Source organism: Mixophyes fleayi, chromosome 3, assembly GCF_038048845.1.
Source record: "Mixophyes fleayi isolate aMixFle1 chromosome 3, aMixFle1.hap1, whole genome shotgun sequence".
Taxonomy (NCBI): Eukaryota; Metazoa; Chordata; class Amphibia; order Anura; family Limnodynastidae; genus Mixophyes; species Mixophyes fleayi.
In genome coordinates, this window is record NC_134404.1 from 264891863 (window position 1) to 264912118 (window position 20256).

General features: G+C 37.2%; 1 protein-coding gene across 1 annotated transcript in view; it reads left to right on the forward strand.

Annotated features, from left to right (window-relative positions):
- Positions 1-16122, forward strand: part of FNDC1 (fibronectin type III domain containing 1) — a 134761-nt gene extending 118639 nt beyond the window's left edge. The window contains exons 16-20 of the mRNA XM_075203560.1: positions 2547-2626; positions 8514-8543; positions 8668-8829; positions 11197-11319; positions 12793-16122. Coding sequence (XP_075059661.1) covers positions 2547-2626; positions 8514-8543; positions 8668-8829; positions 11197-11319; positions 12793-12908 — 511 coding nt within the window. The 3' untranslated portion in view covers positions 12909-16122. The remainder of the gene's footprint in view (positions 1-2546; positions 2627-8513; positions 8544-8667; positions 8830-11196; positions 11320-12792) is intronic.
- Positions 16123-20256: the final 4134 nt, after the last annotated feature.

Here is a 20256-nt window from a genome sequence, read left to right on the forward strand (position 1 = left end):
AAATAAGCAGAGGGACTGGGTAACTCATATTGTGGACATCTGTCTTAAATGAAAAAAAAACAATGTCTAAATATTTTGTCAATTACTCTTGGCACAATGATCCTGTTATCCAAAAGCCCCAAATCTAGTACTAACAGAAAAAGATACCAGCTTCCCTTCATACAGTGAAAATGACATCACAGAGGTGTCATTTTTTAGCGGTCTGCTATATGTTTCCATCTCTCTGTCAATGAATTGAAAAGAGATAAGATTGATGAAGATGATTAATTCACTTCTTTCAAAGAAGTAAGTTAACTGGCCCATTTCTAATAAAATGCCGACAGTTGAAGTGACTTCATGTAAACGCATCATCCAAATGGAACATCTCCAGTTTGAGGAATAATAGACTGAGATGACAGAATGTGCCTAATAATCTGAGAGAGTTGGAATATTATAAGAGGCTGTTTAACAGATTTGGACTTAACACCAATCTTAAACCCATCTGTCTTGGAGGGTTGCCATGAAAGCAGCTATAAGACATTTGACTGTTTTTCAGCACATTATTGGGTATCTTGATTGTTTTACCATTTTCTGTGTGACCTGTTTAAAGATTGTGACGCCACTCCTATTCCAGTTCCTGGATTGTATTTAGATTTTGCTATTTAGTTTAATATTGGACAGAGACAAACCTTTCCAACTTCTGACTACCTTTTCATTTAATTTTCTTTCACTGCTCAAATATATACATTTGTGTTGTGGTTTACATGACAATGAGACATTGCCCTTTCCCATTACCAGTGCCAGAAGCACTGAGCGGTAAGGCTTGCCCATCTCCAAGTGTTTTATTGAGCCCCGCTCTCAAAAAGCATAAAGCTGTGGTTTCCTCCTCATGAATATCTGCTACTATCAAGAGCGCACATTATGTGAACTAATGCGTGATATACCTAATGAGTGACATACCTAATGCGTGACATACCTAATGAGTGACATACCTAATGAGTGACATACCTAATGCGTGACATACCTAATGTGTGACATGCCTAATGCGTGATATACCTAATGCGTGACATACCTAATGCGTGACATACCTAATGCATGACATACCTAATGCGTGACATACCTAATGAGTGACATACCTAATGAGTGACATACCTAATGCGTGACATACCTAATGAGTGACATACCTAATGTGTGACATACCTAATGAGTGACATACCTAATGTGTGACATACCTAATGCATGACATACCTAATGAGTGACATACCTAATGAGTGACATACCTAATGCGTGACATACCTAATGCGTGACATACCTAATGAGTGACATACCTAATGTGTGACATACCTAATGAGTGACATACAGTTTTTATTGGATTTTAAAGAATTGGAACTAATCTATACCTTGACTGATTTTAGTTAATCACCAAATCACAATAATCTATGGGTCAGCAATAAATGTTGGTATGGAGAAGTACATAACAAATTGTGTCACCATTCATTCAGGTTCCTGTGACACTTAGATGCCACTGAATTACCCTGGCTGATTGGCCTGGAGAATAAAGCACATGGTTTGTGTTTGGGATACTTGTATAGGGTGAGGGCACCACCACAGTGCTTGACAAGGGACAATAGCCTTAGTATAACTAATTTACAGCTTTAAAGACCCTAAAACTGTTTTATATTTTGCAGTGTCTGGTGGAACTCTGGGTGATTTTCTAGCATAAACAGATCCAGGTTATGTCATACAATAAAACACAGAAATGAATGGCCTTCTGTGCGGAAAGATGTGGCACTGCCAAGGCTGCAGGACCATTGTAAAAAAGCATGCCTGGGTATAATTGTGTTGTGATGAGGCTACAAGATATGACTTGTTTAATTCATTCACTAATGCATTCATGTGGGTGGCCAAATTAAATGAGGAAACAACATATTAGCCTCTCTCACCACAGTATTTTCTCTCTGATGTATGGGCTATGTATGAGCAAATGGGAGAAGGTAGGAGCATAAAAAAGCTTGAAAGTTGCCCACATTATTGAAAAAAACCCTCACTGTGGATACAAGTTTGATGTGATTTTCATTTCATTGGTGTAAATATAAGAAACCATTGAAAATGAAAAAGTAGAGGTGTTGTCTTTAGCAACCAATCAGATTAAGCTATCATTTATCTAGTACATGCTATAAAATGATAGCTAGAATCTGATTGGTTGCTATGGGCACCTCCTCCACGTTTCCCTTTTTTGCTGGTTTGATACATTACCTCATTGTCTGAGGCCCATGTTCTTTTTTTTCTTCCTGAGAATTTTGGTCATTTTATATTTTCAGTCACCAAATTTGCTTCTATTTACCTTATTACCATTAGTGTGTGAAGAAACTTCAGTATTTTGGATAATTCTATTCATTTGCTATTCAAATATGTTTTACAAGTTTAATTTTTTAAATTGCCATATTTTAAGCCACTCTTTCTGCATTATATCACATAATATATTTAATCCAAATGATTTACCCTATTGTATTAAGTGTTGCAAAACTTTACAGAATATTCCAAATTTTCCTTTTCTTTCTTTCAAGATATTACTTCAAAATCCAGGCAAAAAATCCACATGGCTTTGGACCTGTGAGCCCCTTCGTGTCATTTGTTACAGAATCAGGTATGAGCAAAAAATGAAGGCTGAGTCTTGGGAGGCCAATTGGTTCACTCTCTACAGTAGTGTATAATGAAGGTACAAGTAGTTAACCAGGATGTTGCTCTGCAAATTTGGTCAAATGAAGTTAAGGCAGGTCTGACCACAATGCAGCCTTTTATCTAGTAATATGAACCTAGATTATAAAAAAGCTAAAGACTTTTTTATCTGGAAATCCTCAAAATGATGTTAACTGTAGATATACCATCTTTCCAAAACCATAGAAACTGATTTTTTTTTCTTAATATTGGACAAACAAATTTTCAGAAACTTCTGAAAGCTTTAGTCCTACAGTATCAAGGTGTATAATGTCACTATCACATACAGCTTCTGAAGTTTCTTTTGAGCGTCATCATGAGGATTGTGAAGAATTCATTCTTAATTAATGTTTCTTTTGAAATTAATACAAAGTCATCTGAGAATATTGTGAGTTCTGGTTCTCTGTATGCTAAGGTCTGTGATTCTCCAACTCTCTTAATAGGGTTTTCTTGGATGAGTTTCGGTAAAATGTCTTTTAACTGTTTATGAACCAAGTTTTGATGCCACATAAGTAAATGTGGCTTTATTATGGTTTTATTGTCTTCCTGATATTTTTGACTGCTTTCATGTATCTCTTAATTAGTGGTTGATTTGACAAATTTGTGCTGTAAATCTATAGAGAGCTGAAACTTTTGGGTTTTAGTCATTTGGCAAAACATTTTTGGAGAAATACTCAAATTACTAATAGTGGAGGATCTGGAGGTAAATGATATCTGTTATTATACCAACTCAAGATGTGCCTGACTCTGAAATAACAATAGAAGTTGTTCTTGAAGGAAGAGGAGTCTCTATTAGGCCAGATAAAAGGACTTGTAGTTGTAGGCTTACATTTTCAGCTTATGAGCATTTAAGCCTTATGAGGTCTTGGTATTTGAGTCCTCTATATACTATGAGTTTTTATTCTCATTTTGAAAACTGGACCTTCTTGCCCACTTAGGCATTATTGCCAGTACTGATGCTCTGTCTCTTCAAATATCCTTTAGTACCTTTGGCATTATGGCTACCAGAAAAAAAGATGTATGCTGTGGCTCCAAGTATGAGACTGCAGCCAGAGTAACTAGGTTTCCTACATTACTGAGTAGAGTATAAGATCTATTTGTGGCTGTGAATGATTGGATTGAAGCCATCTGGATTTAATTCCCATTTCTCTGGTGATGCAAAACTCTTTCTTAGTAGGCCTGGTTTCATATTTTCAACAAGGGTCATCCTGTTCAAACCTCTCTTAAATTTGAGGATATATTCTGTCCAGGTAGGCGCCTGCGTGATTTTGTCTTCCAGGTGAGCTGGAAGACAACTGCCTTTTTGCTGAAGTATATGTCCTGGTGTTTTCCTTTAGAATTTTTAGTATTCAACTGTTAGTGTAGAAGATTCAGTTGACAAGCACTTGTAGAATGAGGGTTTGGCTCCACTTCTGTAGGATCTCTAACTGCAGTTGTCTCATATAGTATTTTGCTACAACTGTTTCTATAGAAGAAGTCATTAATTTCCAAACCTTCATTGCCTTTTTGACATTGGAACAATCTGTAAATCCTTCAACATCTTTATGACCTTTACAACTTTTTCTAAACAAAGATGCACTGTTATCTGTCAATAGTGTTTAGTATATATATATATATATATATATATATATACCTAAACATTTGATAATATTCTACAATTGAAGCTATTTAATAGAAAATGTTGTTACCTACATGTATGTGTGAGAATGAAGGTTATATCTGCTGTATTATACAAAGCCTATAGCAAATGCATTTACAAGCTGGTTAGGTGTATGGTGTTGTAAGTACGTCTGCCACAAAATCTGTGCATATGCTTGAGATGCGCGGGACTCACCATATGGCCTTAAATAACGTTTTTAGCGTGAACACTTTTGGGTGGTAAATTAGGTCCAGGTTGTGTTCAACTCTGCATCAGGCCCATAATATCTATCTTTCTATATTTATGTATGCAGAAGTTTGAGTACCCATAGTAAAATTGTATGTTTCACAGGATCTCTAAGTGGAAAGAAGTTAAGAGAGCCTAGAATAAACTTAATTATGACATATTTCTGCACATTCTAATGCACAAATACTATTTGTTGCCTGAATTGAAAAAACTTATGTGGTATGTTCAAAAGCTTGGTTGTCCGTCTAGTTGATTACGCATAGATTTTATATATATATATATATATATACATTTCAAAGCATCAAAAATGTATTGACTCATTAAGCTTTAAGTCAGGTGCAGACAATTCCAGAGTTCTGACCTTCTAAACGCTCAGGATGTTGGGCCTATTCTCAAAAACCCTCAAAAAAATTGAATTGACTGTTACAACCTGCAGAAAGGCTTAGTTGTAGTAGTGGTAGACAGCACAGCATTGCTTACGCAGAATTTTTTTTCTATGACCTCATCACAAAAGTCAACATCTGAAGTATTAAAAACAATACGTAGATAAGCCAGAAGTTTACATGTTCTGTCGACAATAAAATATTTGAAGAAAAAAAAAAATGAAGCATTGGAAGACAAGGACATCTTACCAGCTGCTAAGCATGTGGTTGGATCGATTATATTTTGTGGATTTGTGGTAACCGGTAATATATGAATTATTGTCAAAATAAAGAATGGATTCAATGAAATATCAAGAAATTCTAGAAGAAAATGTAACAGAGTCAGTGAAGACATTGAAATTTGAAACGTTTAAAATAGGTTGGATAGTTCAGCAACACAATAGTTTAAAACAAACATCAAAATAAAAAATGAAGTACCTACAGGAAAGAACGGGCAAGATTTTGGAACAACCTTCACAGTTCTTAGACCTTAATTATATGGGGAAAGCGTACACATGCTGTACATGCAAGAAGACATAAGTATATTTCCAAGCTAGAATGACAATAATTCCTAAAACAAGAATAAAAAGACTGTTAGCTGGCTACAAGAAAATGCTTAGTAGCTGAGATTTTAAATCCCAAAACAAAACATTACCCACAGTAAGCATGTGCATAAGATTCCAAAAGGTACTTCCATCTTACAGACCTAGGGTGGTGGGGAGAAGATCACAAAACCTGAGCAATGCAACATAGTAAGCAGTTAGGGTATAAGCACAGGGCACCCTCCAAGCCTGTACAGATGTTAATATGGATCCAATATCAACTCTTAACACCTTCAAACTGGAGAGGGCTACATGCATAGTCGTTATAATTGGCTTGAAGACATCTCTATTTGTAAGAAATTCAGTGACACCACTAGTTAAACGTGAACCTAAGACTGGATTCTCCTGGAATTTCACAGAACCTCTGTAACTGCCAAATGGCATTCCGATCTAACCAGTATCTGGACTTTTTTCTTCTACATAATGTAAGTCAAACTCAAGGATTGGAATGTGAGAGGGAGTACTTATATATCATTAATCATGCTGATTAATCTTCTCTTCAATCTATCCTATATATACTTTAGGAGAGGTGCTAAATATCTGATATGTGGTGCCTGAAAGAAATGAATACTACATATCAAGTTTTTGTGTACAATTCAACTGGTGTCTTTTAATTGGAGTGTACTTTAAGTGCTTACTGCTGTAACTGACAATCATAGCTTAGATCAGTCCCCATTGGTCAGGACCAAATTGCTATGAATGCTAATTTGCTGTGGTTATATGTTTAGGGACAGCCAAAATTTAAGGCAGCTGGCTATTGCTATGCGTACTGTGATCATCTGATAGGTGGGAATAGTCTGGCAGCATGCAATTTTTATTTTGCATACCAGGAATGTACTGTGTATTTTGCATAGTTACCTCATTTTGAAGCAGCTGTTTGGCACTTGAGGTCCTATCCTGCAGTCAAGGAACACAGAGAATTCTTAACTGCAGTGTTAAAAAAACTGTGTACCTGGCAACAGTACTATTTTTATAATACATTCCAGATATTCAGTGGCAAAAGTGGTTTGGCATCACTTCAAAATGGTATGGTTTTGAAGGACCTGGGTGGTGTTTGGGTGGATAGTGGCATGGCCTAATTTGTCATGATTTTCCATTTGGCAATGTTGGCATTTATGGAACAATGTGAGGACCTAAATATAAATCAGTTGTAGTGATTTTGGGAATATTAACTAAACCTGAAGGATCATCAGAAAATAAAAACTCATTGCATTTAGGTGAACATGTAAAACAAAATTTACATGATACAACAAATCATTTCCACTTTCTTCTTGCCCCCTTCCTCCCCCCTGTCATTTTATAATGTGTTGGAAGAATACTACTAACAATAATACCAGAGACATTAGTGTTTCCTTTAATGTGATCATATAATATGCTGTTCATTTAATTTACTGGATACAATATTCCCTTAATCATTTCTAGGGAAGATATACACGTCATTTTCTCAGTAGCTTGGTATCAGATGCTAATAATTAAATTAGCTGAGTATGACATTCTTGTCATTATTGGATATTATGTGTTACATTAGCATTGTGTGCAGTGAATACATATATTTTTATTAAAAATACAGATAAAAACATGCCTATAATTTTGCATAGCCACACAATGCTTTAAATTTTCATTTCAGATACACGCATGAATACTTTTTTCAGAAATGAGAAGGATCATTGATCATGAGACATATTTGAGATTTGTGTTTATTTACTAACAGTAACATATGTTTTTGAAGCGTTTGACCAATGTCAGCAACCATTGTGTTATATTGCTCAGTCTGACAGATTGATGCCACCCACTTATTTGGCAACATTCAATCATTTCTATTATGGATTTCATACACTAATGTGATCAATGTAATAGGAGCCCCACATCACTATTCTGTTGGAGAACCATTCTCCTTTTACTAGTTAACTGGTAGTCTGTGGCTTTCTGATGTCCCCTCATCAAATCATGACACTAACTCTGGTGCAGGCAGCACTGTCCTCTCTAAAACAATCTCACAAATGGACAGATCTCTGCCTCCCACATGATCAGCACACTCATCTCCTGCTGTAAACATGATCTAATGGGCTACAGATATATGCCAGCTCATTTGAAAACTTGGGACATCTGAACAAAAAGCATAATGTTGATAGCAAAAAGGTGATTTGACAGAAGATGTATGTCCTTACACTGTACGCCCCTCTGAGCAGGGCCATCTCCGCTCCTGTCTCCACCACTTCTAACTCTGCTCTCCAGCTACCTAGCCCTCCTCCTCGAGGACCCTCTTCCCCCCATCCCCTCTCGCTCCCTCCTCTCCCTGTCATCCGTGCCCTCCCTCTTGGGCTCCGTCGTATGCGGATCTTCCCCTCCCCCCCAGGCCTTTCTAGCTGTGCTTTGAGCTGAGTTACTGTGCTTATTGTTTACTGTACTGTGTTGTCTCACCTCGTATTGTAATTCGTTTGTCCCTGTACGGCGCTACGGACACCTAGTGGCGCCCTATAATTAAAAAAAAAAAATAATACTAATAAAAGATGGACATCTTTTCAAAACAAACCTAGATGTGAAGAACCTCTTATTGTTCTTCATTGAATGTGAGATTATTTTTGCGGCACATATCTCCAATAAGTTTGAGACAAAAAACATGTGACATTAGGTATTCTCAGTCATCTTTCTTTTTGTGTGCCAAATGCAGTAAGAGCCACTGAATTGTATATCACTATTTATGTTATTTTGGGTGGAACATGTGTCATTAGAATATGGTCCACAAACATCAGTGTAAATTAAGTCGCATCACACAAAAAACTTACCACTGTCTTACTTATTTATCTGTATATGTATGTAATATTCTATGTGCTTACATGTTTTGTTTAAAAATATTTTCTAAAAGGTCATTCGTACTTTTATATTTTCCATCTTTTTCCTCCACAGATAATCCATTGCTCATTGTAAGGCCCCCAGGTAATACAATGTTTATGTTTCATACATTTTTACATAGAAAGATGAGATGAAAGGTCTGTCATGAGTTCTAGAAAATCATTATACTATCACTGTAACTTTATCAGGGTTTTCTTTTACTCCAAAGGTGGTGAACCCATTTGGATTCCTTATGTGTTCAAACATGACACAAGTCATACTGGCTGTCACGGAAAGCAATATGTTAAACGTACGTGGTACAGGAAATTTGTGGGCGTTGTCCTTTGTAATTCATTGAGGTATAAAATTTACCTGAGTGAAAATCTAAGAGGTAAGGCTATTTATTTGTATTACATATTAAGTATTATTAGAAAAAATAGTTATGTAACAATACATTTATTTGATAATGATAATACTGTAATTGTAGTCATGTCATGTCAAGTGACATCCTAGATTTGTCAATACACATGCTAGATTTTCAACATGGCCACTTTTAACTGTGTAGGAGCTGCTACCTTTTAAATTAATGCATCTAAATCTACACTTCAAAAACTACCTTTTTGTCATAATAAATCCAGAATTTTTTCTGTCTCCTTACTCATTGATAGTAATCCATGTCTGGTGGCAATAGAAGTATATGCAAATGGCAAGAAGAAGACAGATTTATTTCATATCATGTCAGCGGCGCACGGAGGATTGCCGACCCCCCAAAAAAAACGAGAGAGCAGCAGCTCCGTTTCGCCAGCGCTGTCCTATACAGCAGCCGCGGCGCTGTCCTATACAGCTGCCACGGCGCTGTCCTATACTGCAGCCGCGGCGCTGTCTAAGAAGCTTCTGCGGCGGCTGCTGTATAGGACAGTGGACACTTAGTTAGCGCAGGGGGGGGGTTTCTAGAGACTCAGAAACCCCCCCTGCGTGCGCCACTGCATGTATTTACTTTTTCTTATATAATGCATATCACTTTACTTTGCAATGTACACAGAATTGTCCTGGCATATTCTCCTGCCCATATCAGCTTTTGGTGTAATGTTAGTTCTTGGGAAAAATGGATACAAAGTAAATTGTCCTAGAAACCAACTATGTGATTTAAACTAGTGTCTCCCACAAGTATAATGCCATTGTTAAATATATGGTCAGTGCTCTTAACCACTGATCAACTCCTTCTCCGGATACAGCAGGCACACATGAAAAGGCAGACATTCCAGTAATTAAAATGTAATAACAACTGTTCCTACTGTATCTGCTTTTTAAACATAGTAAACTAAACACATCTTTATAATACAAGTATGCCTTGAAAAGTCAGTTGGAAAACTGAACATGTAACCCTATAACACAATTAATTATGACTAATAACTTGATTTACAGCTTTCTTTTCTAAGTATGACTTTTTCTAAGTAAAGATTTGTAAAAGTTTAAATTGAAGTATACAGTAAATACCATGAGCTATGGTCTAAAGTAGTATTTTTGTGTATCTGTCTTCAAAATCATATAGCTGTCACTTGCCCATTTATAAAACTGCATTGTAGTACACTTTACATACATTACACACATTTACCGGATTAATTGCTCTTTATCTTTTTCACCAGAATATTCCATAATTTGTCCAGTTTGCCCTTTTAGCTATATTTTGACCCATTTAAAAAAGCATTAATGCTTCACCAATACCCTTTTAGCCCACTAAATTCCCTGAAATATTTTGTAGGCTCAGACAAGGCACAATCTATTGCTTTGCATGGGGAAAGTATTGTCATTGATTTCAAAGGAATCATTTGTTTCTATGGGTTATTGGGTTATTACTGAAGTCAGCAGGGCAATGGTTATTGCAATGGAGAAGAATTTCCATTCCGTGTATAGATTTTTTAAAATGTTATTGCCAGTGCAATGTATTATATTTTTTCCAATTGTAATAAACAAGTTACCTTGGCTAATGATTAATTTATTCATTTTAGAAAGTGGCCTCTACTTCCTGCTTATTTTTGGGTTTTTTGTTGCTTGGTTTATACCATCACAAACTGACACCATTGAGGAAGTCAGAGGAGTAAATTTATTAAACTGCGATTTTATGGTGGGTTTGAAAACGTGGAAATGTTGCCTATAGCAATCAATCAGATTCTAGCTATCATTTATTTAGTACATTCTACAAAATGACAGCTAGAATCTGATTGGTTGCTATAAGCAACATCTCCACTTTTCAAACCCGCTGGAAAATCGTAGCTCAATAAATTTACCCCAGAGTCTGTTTACCCTGAATCCTAGGGGTATATTTACTAAACTGAAAAAGTGGAGATGTTGCCTATAGCAACCAATCAGATTGTAGCTGTCATTTTGTAGAATGTACTAAATAAATGATAACTAGAATCTGAATCTGAAATCTAGAATGTAAAATACCCCTTAGGGTAAATTTTATTTCACTAGATTTTGAGGAAAACACTTTTAATGCTTTTTAAATATATAAAATAAGGTATGTAGTTTTAGCTGCACTAAAAGGAGAATAGAATTCAGTGTGAAAACTCCACAAATTTGATCTTAAATATATAGGTCCCTAAATTTAGAAGTATATTAATTACTGTAACAATGATTGTTCATTTAACAATGTGATGCTTGTAATTGAAAGATTAAAGGAACAATTTATTATTTAGGTAGAACCTTCAAATTTTATTTGGAAACATGTTGGAACTAATTTCATATTTTGTTGTAGACACATTTTATAGTATAGGGGATAGCTGGGGAAAAGGAGAAGATCACTGTCAGTTTGTGGATTCTTACATGGAAGGAAGGACGGATCCATTATCTGAATTCCTGATACTGCCCACAATTAATGGTGAGTTTTGTAATTACGCACAGTAGTGGTAATCTAAGAGTGCAACATGGCTGAGGTGCAATGCAAACTTAACTTTGTCTCTGTGTGAACCTTAATTTACACAAGTACACCTAGATGGACCAATGCATGGGTTGGTGGAGGAACAGGAGTTTGCATATGTAGAAGAGGTGAGATGGGCAGGGTGGGTTTTTCCTTGCTAAGTAACAGCAAGTCTACTCAAATAAATTAGATTTTATTTTGTGGGGTGAGAGTATTGAAATGAGATAAAGGAATGCAGAGGTCACATTTTTAGCGGATTAATTGTTGTGCAGAGGAGTGCACATCCATCGTCACACTGAAAATATTTTGAAGCAGTTAATTATTATTATTATCATTTATTTGTTAGGCGCCACAAGGTTTCCACAGCGCCTTACATAGTACAAACAGTAGACCATACAGGGTAAAACATTACAGAACAATAAACACAAAGTACCAATGCTTCAGAAACTCCAAGTGAGAGCGGAGCAGAAGAGTAGGTATGGAGACAGGAGGGGAGAGGGGCCCTGCTCATGCGAGCTTGCATCCTAAGGGAACAGTTAATAGCTGTTGTTGGGTCTTATTCTATACTTTTAATGGAATCCATTTGCTCCTTCATGTTTTATTTCAATAGAGAAAAAAAAAAAACAGAAACAAGTGCAATTTTAGGGGCAGGCTACAAAATGATTCCTTCCGCTGGAAGTCAGTTACAATGCACAAACCAACCACTCTGCAGCAAAAATGCAGCTTTGGAACTGCTGTGTGCCTTGTTTTGCACTAGTGCACCTAGATTTTCTCTGGACCACATAGGTTTTTGGGTAATCATAGGCACATTTGTGAGGAGGAGCAAATTGCATAGGCAGAGTGGAGGAGTTGGGTGGAGCTAAAGTTTTCCTAGTAAAGTATGGGTCAAGAGCACATTAATTTACAGAGCCATGCAGAAACATTATTGCAGTTTGTGGACTGAGATCATTGAAATGAGACATGCAAAGTTTCATGCCCAAATGTGGAATGAGGGGAATATTTTTTGATTTTCCTCGGTTATGAAAATTTTAGTTTAGCCGCATTAAGTTTATTTATTGCTATTTTTAACTGACCCCATAAACAAATCTTTAGGCCACATCCCAGAGTCTCAGGATTGGCACCCGAAAAGCAGGACAGATGATAGGTGGCTGATTGTTCATTGCACTTGTTTATATATATAGTATTAATTGACATATTAAGTTCTAGGCTGTCAGATTTTTCAAAAACCATGATTTTAGAATAATTGTCCGTTTTTCAAACCCTATATTACATGGCAAGGCTGGCCTAGGGTTTATACTCTTCATAAGCCTGTCCTTTTTTTAAAGTATGTTTTGACGACCCCTGGGTATTTAGGGGTTACCCAACACCTTATAGCTAGTGTAACTCTACACCACACTGGTAAATACAAATGTAAATACTGTCTTTTATTTACAGGTTATTACCGCCAATACACCCAGGAGCCTGTGATGTTTGGACAAATAGGCTACGGAACTCCTCATAATTACGTGGGTTGGTATGAATGTGGCGTGCCCATACCTGGAAAATGGTAGTGCCTTGACCATCTTATTCCAGAAATTTCACAGATTATTCACAACTAAACTGGTGCCATTGATGGACTTGTATATAACACAAAGGATTTATGGCACTGCATTGAAAGGACAGAAAACCATGATAAATCTACAAGCTTCAAGAGCAAAACGACAAAAACACTGTGTAATACTAGAAATGTGGTGCTGCTTCTAAACCGTCTTAGAAGTCCAAGTGGGACACTGCTGTTGTGATCTATTGTTTCCGCATTGTCATGCATAAAGAAACAGTGGCCTAGGTACTGCTCATTTTCAGTGAAACCCCTCAAAATAAAGCATAAACTTGGAATAAACATATTACTTGCAAGAGCGACTTAAGCTTGCTGTGCATGCTTACTTGTAAGTTAAACACTGACTGTTGTTTTGGACGGAAATTTCCTCCATCATTACCCATTGGCAGACCACTGTTCGTTTCAGAGATACACATGCTAATGTCTCTAGCTAGCATCGATATAGGACACTATGCTTTTAAATAAGCATTTGTTGGAGCTTATTCCTAATGACAGTCCAAGGGATTGTACTTCCCTCCACCTGTGTGGTATGTACTCACTGAGCTGAATTCTCCAATTGGTAAATGCAACTTAACTGACACTGCAAATATACTTAATTAAACCCTATGTAGGAAGCTCTAAGGTTGGAGAAAAAGCCATGCGGCATGTCGTTATGTTTTTTGTGTACTGTCCAACTGTAATTCACTATGAATGCTGGAGTGTACTGTTGATACTTTATTCATTAGATTCAATTAACCTTATTTGTAATGATGAATAAGTGGTGTTTACCAAGTGGTGAATACAGCTCAGACTACAAACATATTATAGATGCAGGGGAAGCCCCCATGTGTATTTGTTGTCTTACCTGTACAAAACATGATGAGGTCTCATATGCACTTCTTAAGTGGAAAGAGATGGTATTTAGAGTTTTAGTGGAGTTCTCTTTCCATCTTCTTTAATTGTGGCATTATGTGGTGCGTAAAGAATGATTGGAATATAGCAATAATTTCTTTCATATCCCGGTCGTATTTTTCAACCAAGTAAATTAGGCTTCACTGGATGTTATATTAACTCTACACATATCAGTATTATAGCCACTGTAGTACAAATATAGAAAATGGTTGATTCAGCTGGGATAAACTTGTAGTTACATTGACTAAAGTAATACTAATACTAATGATACAACAAGTGCATGTATTGAGAACAGTTAGCAGAATCAGTGTCCCGATATGTTATGTAAAGTATAAGCCTAAAACAAAGCGTGCTTTCCTGCAAATGCTACTTTTTTTTTTATTAATATATGATCAAACAAAAACATTTAATTAGTAAAGATATTTTTGTCAGATTTCAAACTGGATTTGAAATAAATATGGGTGTTAATGTAAGCAAAATAAATATGACAGGAATCAAATGTCATCACACCTTCCCATGCCAAGATTTTGGTGACAACAGTCTATGTAGGATGATCACCCCAGTTCTTTGCTTTATTGAAAATGGCTCTTTGGATTGACTACTCATATTCTATTATCGAGCTTAGAGTAATGTGCCACAAATTCTTGATTCTATTTTATCTTCTTGAAAAACTTATACCTAACAGATCAATTAGTTTATTGAGTTACCAAAGATATTAACTTACCAAACCAACAGCCAAAGTGGGACTTTCCATAAAGTACAAATATACACTTTAAAATATTCTAACTTGAGCAATATTTAATAACCCCAGTTTTTGCACTAAGCCAAGCAAACTGTGCCCTATCTCAATGTGTATCCTCACAGGGCACTCTTTGTGATTGTGCCTGCTTCTCATTATCATTCTGTAATATGCATGGCTAATGACCACCATTGATTGTCGCTAGTAGTAGAGATTTTCCTGTGACATGTCATTCTTTTTTTTCCACAGCATCCTTTAACAAAGCATGCAATAGGTTATCATCAACTGTTAGCATAACATCTAACTGCTGTGACTATAGTAAGCCTACAGTAGATTAATGGCTCTATTAATGACTGTCTAGTGTCAATAATAAATAAGCAGATCATTAAGGGTCATGTATTAGATCATGAAGACACAATCTAGTTCCTGTCCTGGAAAGGCTATGACACCTGTTTGATGACCATATGATGAGGCTTATAGAAGGTAATATTAATAATAACAACAACAGTATGGAGTAGGAAATCTATCCCTAAATGTATTCTAGCCCTCAACTGAGCAAATGATATTCCGGGCTTGAGGTTACTTTTTATTGACATCAAAGCACCCAACATGGACAGTTGCATCTCCTGTGCAGCAATGTCTCGCTTGACCAGTGATGTCTTGTTACCTAGTGACCAGCATGACAAGGCAACCATTGATTAGCTTGATGCTTTGAAGATAGTGGGGGATAATGTGTACACACAAAGGGATTATTATTGCATTGGGACTCAGCAATCCACATCTCCAAGTGTACCTTCTTGTGGGTAATGAAATGAATCGCATTTCCCAGCAGTGTGCTAGAAGAAATATATAGCACAGAGCTTTCTTGCTCACTTATCCTACAACTATTTGATTTTTCTGTGGAATATCAGAATTATTCTCCCAACATTGCTTTATCTTTTTTCAAGTTCATAAAATTAACCCTGAGTTTAAATAGGGTAGCTAGGGGCCTCTTCTCGGCATGAGCACTGAGTAACCACCATAAAGGCCATATTGTAACACATTCAGGACCTAGCAAACAGACGGAAAGAATATTTTCTTTTAATCTATATCAATTTATGGAAGAGTACTGCAAGTAATGCAGTGGTCTGGTAACAACCAATATCTCAGAACATCTTGTATGACCTGCTGTAATTGTAGTACTGTGTGTTAAACGTCTGGCATGGATATAGAGAAGGAAAATTGTGTGTCCATGTGCTATCAATAAGACAAATGTTATATATTGTTATTCAGATGCTAATAATCTGCAACAGTTTAGCGACATTTTGAAAATATTGACAGGTTACCTCCTAGATACATTTTAAAAATGTATGTTGGTGCTGGCTTCATAATCCACCAAAGTTACACATTATTTGTTTGGTGCTATAACTTGTATTGGAAAATGTAAATCTTACAAGTATCCTGTCTATTTTCAGGGATTGGACAACCCAGTTCACTTAAATGCACAATAATGTTTGTTCTTTATAATTATGTGAAATTAAACATATGTCATATAAAATGAATCCTTGTGGTTTTTTCATTAATCATATGCACCTATGTATTCGTGTCCTGCATAGATAGATGCATACCTACACTCTGATCTTTAATGCTGCCCTTCAAAAAGTACTTTGCTCTCCAGGTGGAAATGTACATGGTTTAATGAAAATAGCCTTGCTCCAAACCATAGTCCTCTGGGACTTTTGCCATCCACCCATGACCAACGCTACCTAGGGATCCAAGGTTTGTGGGGCAAATGAGTGACGTTTTACTTTACCAGCGACGTTCCCACATTGAGCGCTGGCCACTGACATAGAGGAGCTGACACCTTTTCACCTGTCAAGGTGCCGGCTGCTTTGCCTTCGTGTCAGTCTTTCCACTTTTCATTAAGATACTGCTTAGTGAAGCCTCATTTATGGCTTAAATAAATCATGAGACCGAGGAGATGATGGTATTGTCTTTTGTTATACATATGTGGTTGTTGTTCCTTCTTACAATGGTGGAAATACAAGATAAATACGCTATACCATCTAAAATACACATAGTGGGTCTAATTCATTAAGGCACGCAAAACAAATGTAAATTGAGATTTTTTTTCAAAATGCACATAAATCAGGCATACATACATCTGTATTCAGGCAGGAGCGGACCTGAAGAAATGACTCTTGTTGAATATGGGTCTTGGTGCACTCTGCTATAACAGTCAGTACACTAAAGGATATGTTCAATAACACATGTGGAAAATAAAATCCCAAAAGAATGCACAGAAAAAGAACCTAAAAGTATTCAATGATTGTCACGAGTCAATAATATAATAATTAATTACAAACTTGTTACAAAACAAAAGTTTTTTAAAAAAGTTTTTTCACTCTAATGTCCACTGTACATAAAATGCATTTTTACAGTTTCTCCTGATGGCAAACATATATTCTAGCATACATATATAGCCATCATCACTAGTAATCAGCACTTACACCTGACCTGTAACTAGTGCAAGTTATACAACAAAAAGACATGTACCTTGAAATGCTCAAAGCTTGAATCGGACGCTGTGGCATGTGCCCTTACTGTACATTGACTCCGTGCATACGCCCATTCCCCTTACCATTCTGCCCATGAAATTGCCAGCTGCCATAAGGGTCATTTATGCTGGAAGATCAAACAGATGATGTTGCATTCACTGGTTCGGTTCTGGGCATGATCAGAGTGAAATTACGCAGAATACAGCACATATCGGCATTTACATTCATTGATAAATCAGGCCCAAGTGGGTAAGTGTTAAGGTGTAAGGGTGAGTCAAAGCCTGACTCCGGCCATCTCAAAGGGAGTGTTACAAAACAAACCACTGGCTAAACATGGAACAACCCCAGTGGCGCACGCAGGGGGGGTTTCTGAGTCTCTAGAAACTCCCCCTGCGCTAACTAAGTGGCCACTGTCCTATACAGCAGCCGCGGCGCTGTCAAAGAAGCGTCCGCGGCGGTGCTGTAGTGTATACAGCACTGCCGCGGACGCTTCTTAGACAGCGCCGCGGCTGCTGTATAGGACAGAGCTGACGAAACGGAGCTGCGCATGGCAGCAGCTCTCTCTCTGGTTGTTTTTTTTGGGTCGGGGGGAAACCCGACTCCGTGCGCCCCTGAACCCTGGAAAACTGCCTCCACTTGAATGCCATTTAATTATCCACTCCAACATAAAAAAAATTTTTTTATATGTGGGCGTAAAATGACATGTATGATTACTACTAACCTATATCTATTTAGGAATTCCCTTGATCCACCCAGTTCCTTCCTTCTGAACATGCAAAATTTTATACCTCTACAGATGCCACCATTTTGCCATGTGCCACAAAACAAACATATTATTTGCTGTAGTTTACAAAAAAAAAGAAGTTTATAGAAGAAATTAAAAAATGATAATTGAAACATATGTGTGATGCTACAGTGTAAGAAGCAAGTTGTAAGTTTTGCTCTTTCATAAATAAACATCTTTAACTTTAACACACCAAGACAATGTCGTCGGTTATCTACTGCTAACAGGTTATAAGCTCAGGACAACGTCAGAAGCTAAAAATGGCTACTAATAGCAACTTAATAAAGTTCACAATCGCCAATTTGACAAACTACTGGACATTTAAAGTGAATATATCACCAGTAGGGCAAGGTACACTGAAATATACACAAGAGGCAAGCCTATACCAATCTAAGGTGATTGGACAGAGAAAGATCAAAAAGATCAAAAATTCCTAAAACCATTTCCCTTAGCATAGATCACATTATTCACATATGCAAATGTGAAAGTTAAAAAGAAATATGGTAGGACCTATAGAAAGTGCACAAAACAGCAAATCTCATCAATAAATTGCATTTAATTGTATTTAATCAGAAAATGATGTCAATTAAATGCTTGTGACTGCACTTGGTGCTCAATCAGACAATATGTCAATGGCAAACCTGTGGTTGTACACAAGCAGAAGTAATGCCATTGTGCCCAGAGCAGTATGAGCATTAAATAAACAGGATTGGTGTTAGAAAGGTAGTCAGCGGTGTAAAAACACATATAAATATTTTGTATGCAAAAAAACCTAAAAAATGGCAAGTTTGAAAAGCTAGAATGAATTAGCTGTAGAAGCCAAATGATCACCAGTAATCCTAAAGTGCTATAAAAGAGATGATGATACTTCAGGTACTGATCCTCAAAGAAGAAAAAGCAGAAACCTTAAGCACTAAAAAGCAAATAGTTCATCTAAAAACAGGGAAAAACTGCTGCCGCCTACAGGGACTGAGTGATCTCTAATATTAGTACATGAAAGAAAAATAGGCTGCTCTGCTTTCTCTCTGTCAAGCTCACTATAATTTAAATAGTTATATTGCAGAAACAGCATGGTGGCTTAGTGGTTAGCACTTCTGTCTCACAGCACTGGGGTCATCAGTTCTATTTCAGACCATTGCCTTATCTGTGAGGAGTTTGTATGTTCTCCCCGTGTTTGCATGAGTTTTCTCTGGGTGCTCTGGTTTCCTCCCACACTCCAAAAATTATTATGGAATTTAGACTGTAAGCTTCAATAGGGCAGGTACTGATATGAGTGAGTTTTCTGTACAGCGCTGCGGAATTAGTGGCGCACGCAGGGGGGGTTTCTGGGTCTCCAGAAACCCACCCCTCCGCTGAAAAAGTGCCCTGCATATCGGCACTGTAGTATACAGCAGCCGCGGCGCTGTCTAAAAGCGTCCGCGGCGGTGCTGTATTGTATACAGCACCGCCGCGGACGCTTCTTTGACAGCGCCGCGGCTGCTGTATTCTACAGTGCAGCCGAAACGGATCTGCCGCGCATGTAACATGATAAGTTTAGCAGATTGCCCACTCACTACATAGTTAGACATATTATAGTTAGTTGCAATAGTACATGTTTGGGGATTCACTAATACATTTTAAACAGAAAACCCCCCCAAAAGTATAGTGTCATAGAGACCACACATACAAAACAATGTTTAAATCACTACAAAAAGACGCTGTCTGCATGCCATGGATCTACCGACCAATGCATATCAATATTCAGTAAAGCAGAAAATCAACCAAATATAATTCTATTGTTTCGTGTAAACCTTCAGGAAGCAAAGTTTTCAATACATGAACCTAGTATGACTCTCTCATGCAGAGTTTTACAAATCGTTCTGCCCCTCTTATTGTAGGTGACATAAATTATATTCCAGTCAGTCATAAAGAAGATGGATTATTCCTATTCATCTCTATAAAGAGTTGTGAAATACTTTTGATTTACCGTATTTCCCCATGTATAAGACGCACCCATGTATAAGACGCACCTTAATTTTGGGGCCCAAAATTTAAATAAAGATGTATTACAATAAGTTACTGAAGCAGAAGGCTTGTCTGGTTGTGATTTTAGAGAGAGATCTCACATCAGGTCTAGAGGAGCAGAATTTACAATAAAGTCCCACATTCAGTTACAGGAAGGCAGTGCTGATGCACAGCGCTGTACATACCATATTACATGCTGGGCTAAATTATCGGCAGTCAGCGGAGACTGGGAGGCACCTGAATGACCTGATGGTCTTTTTACCTGAAACTGGCAGATCTGTTCAGCGGGGACTCCTCTCTCATACCCTCACAACAGGGGTCATCTGGGCTCAATTATCGGTGGTCA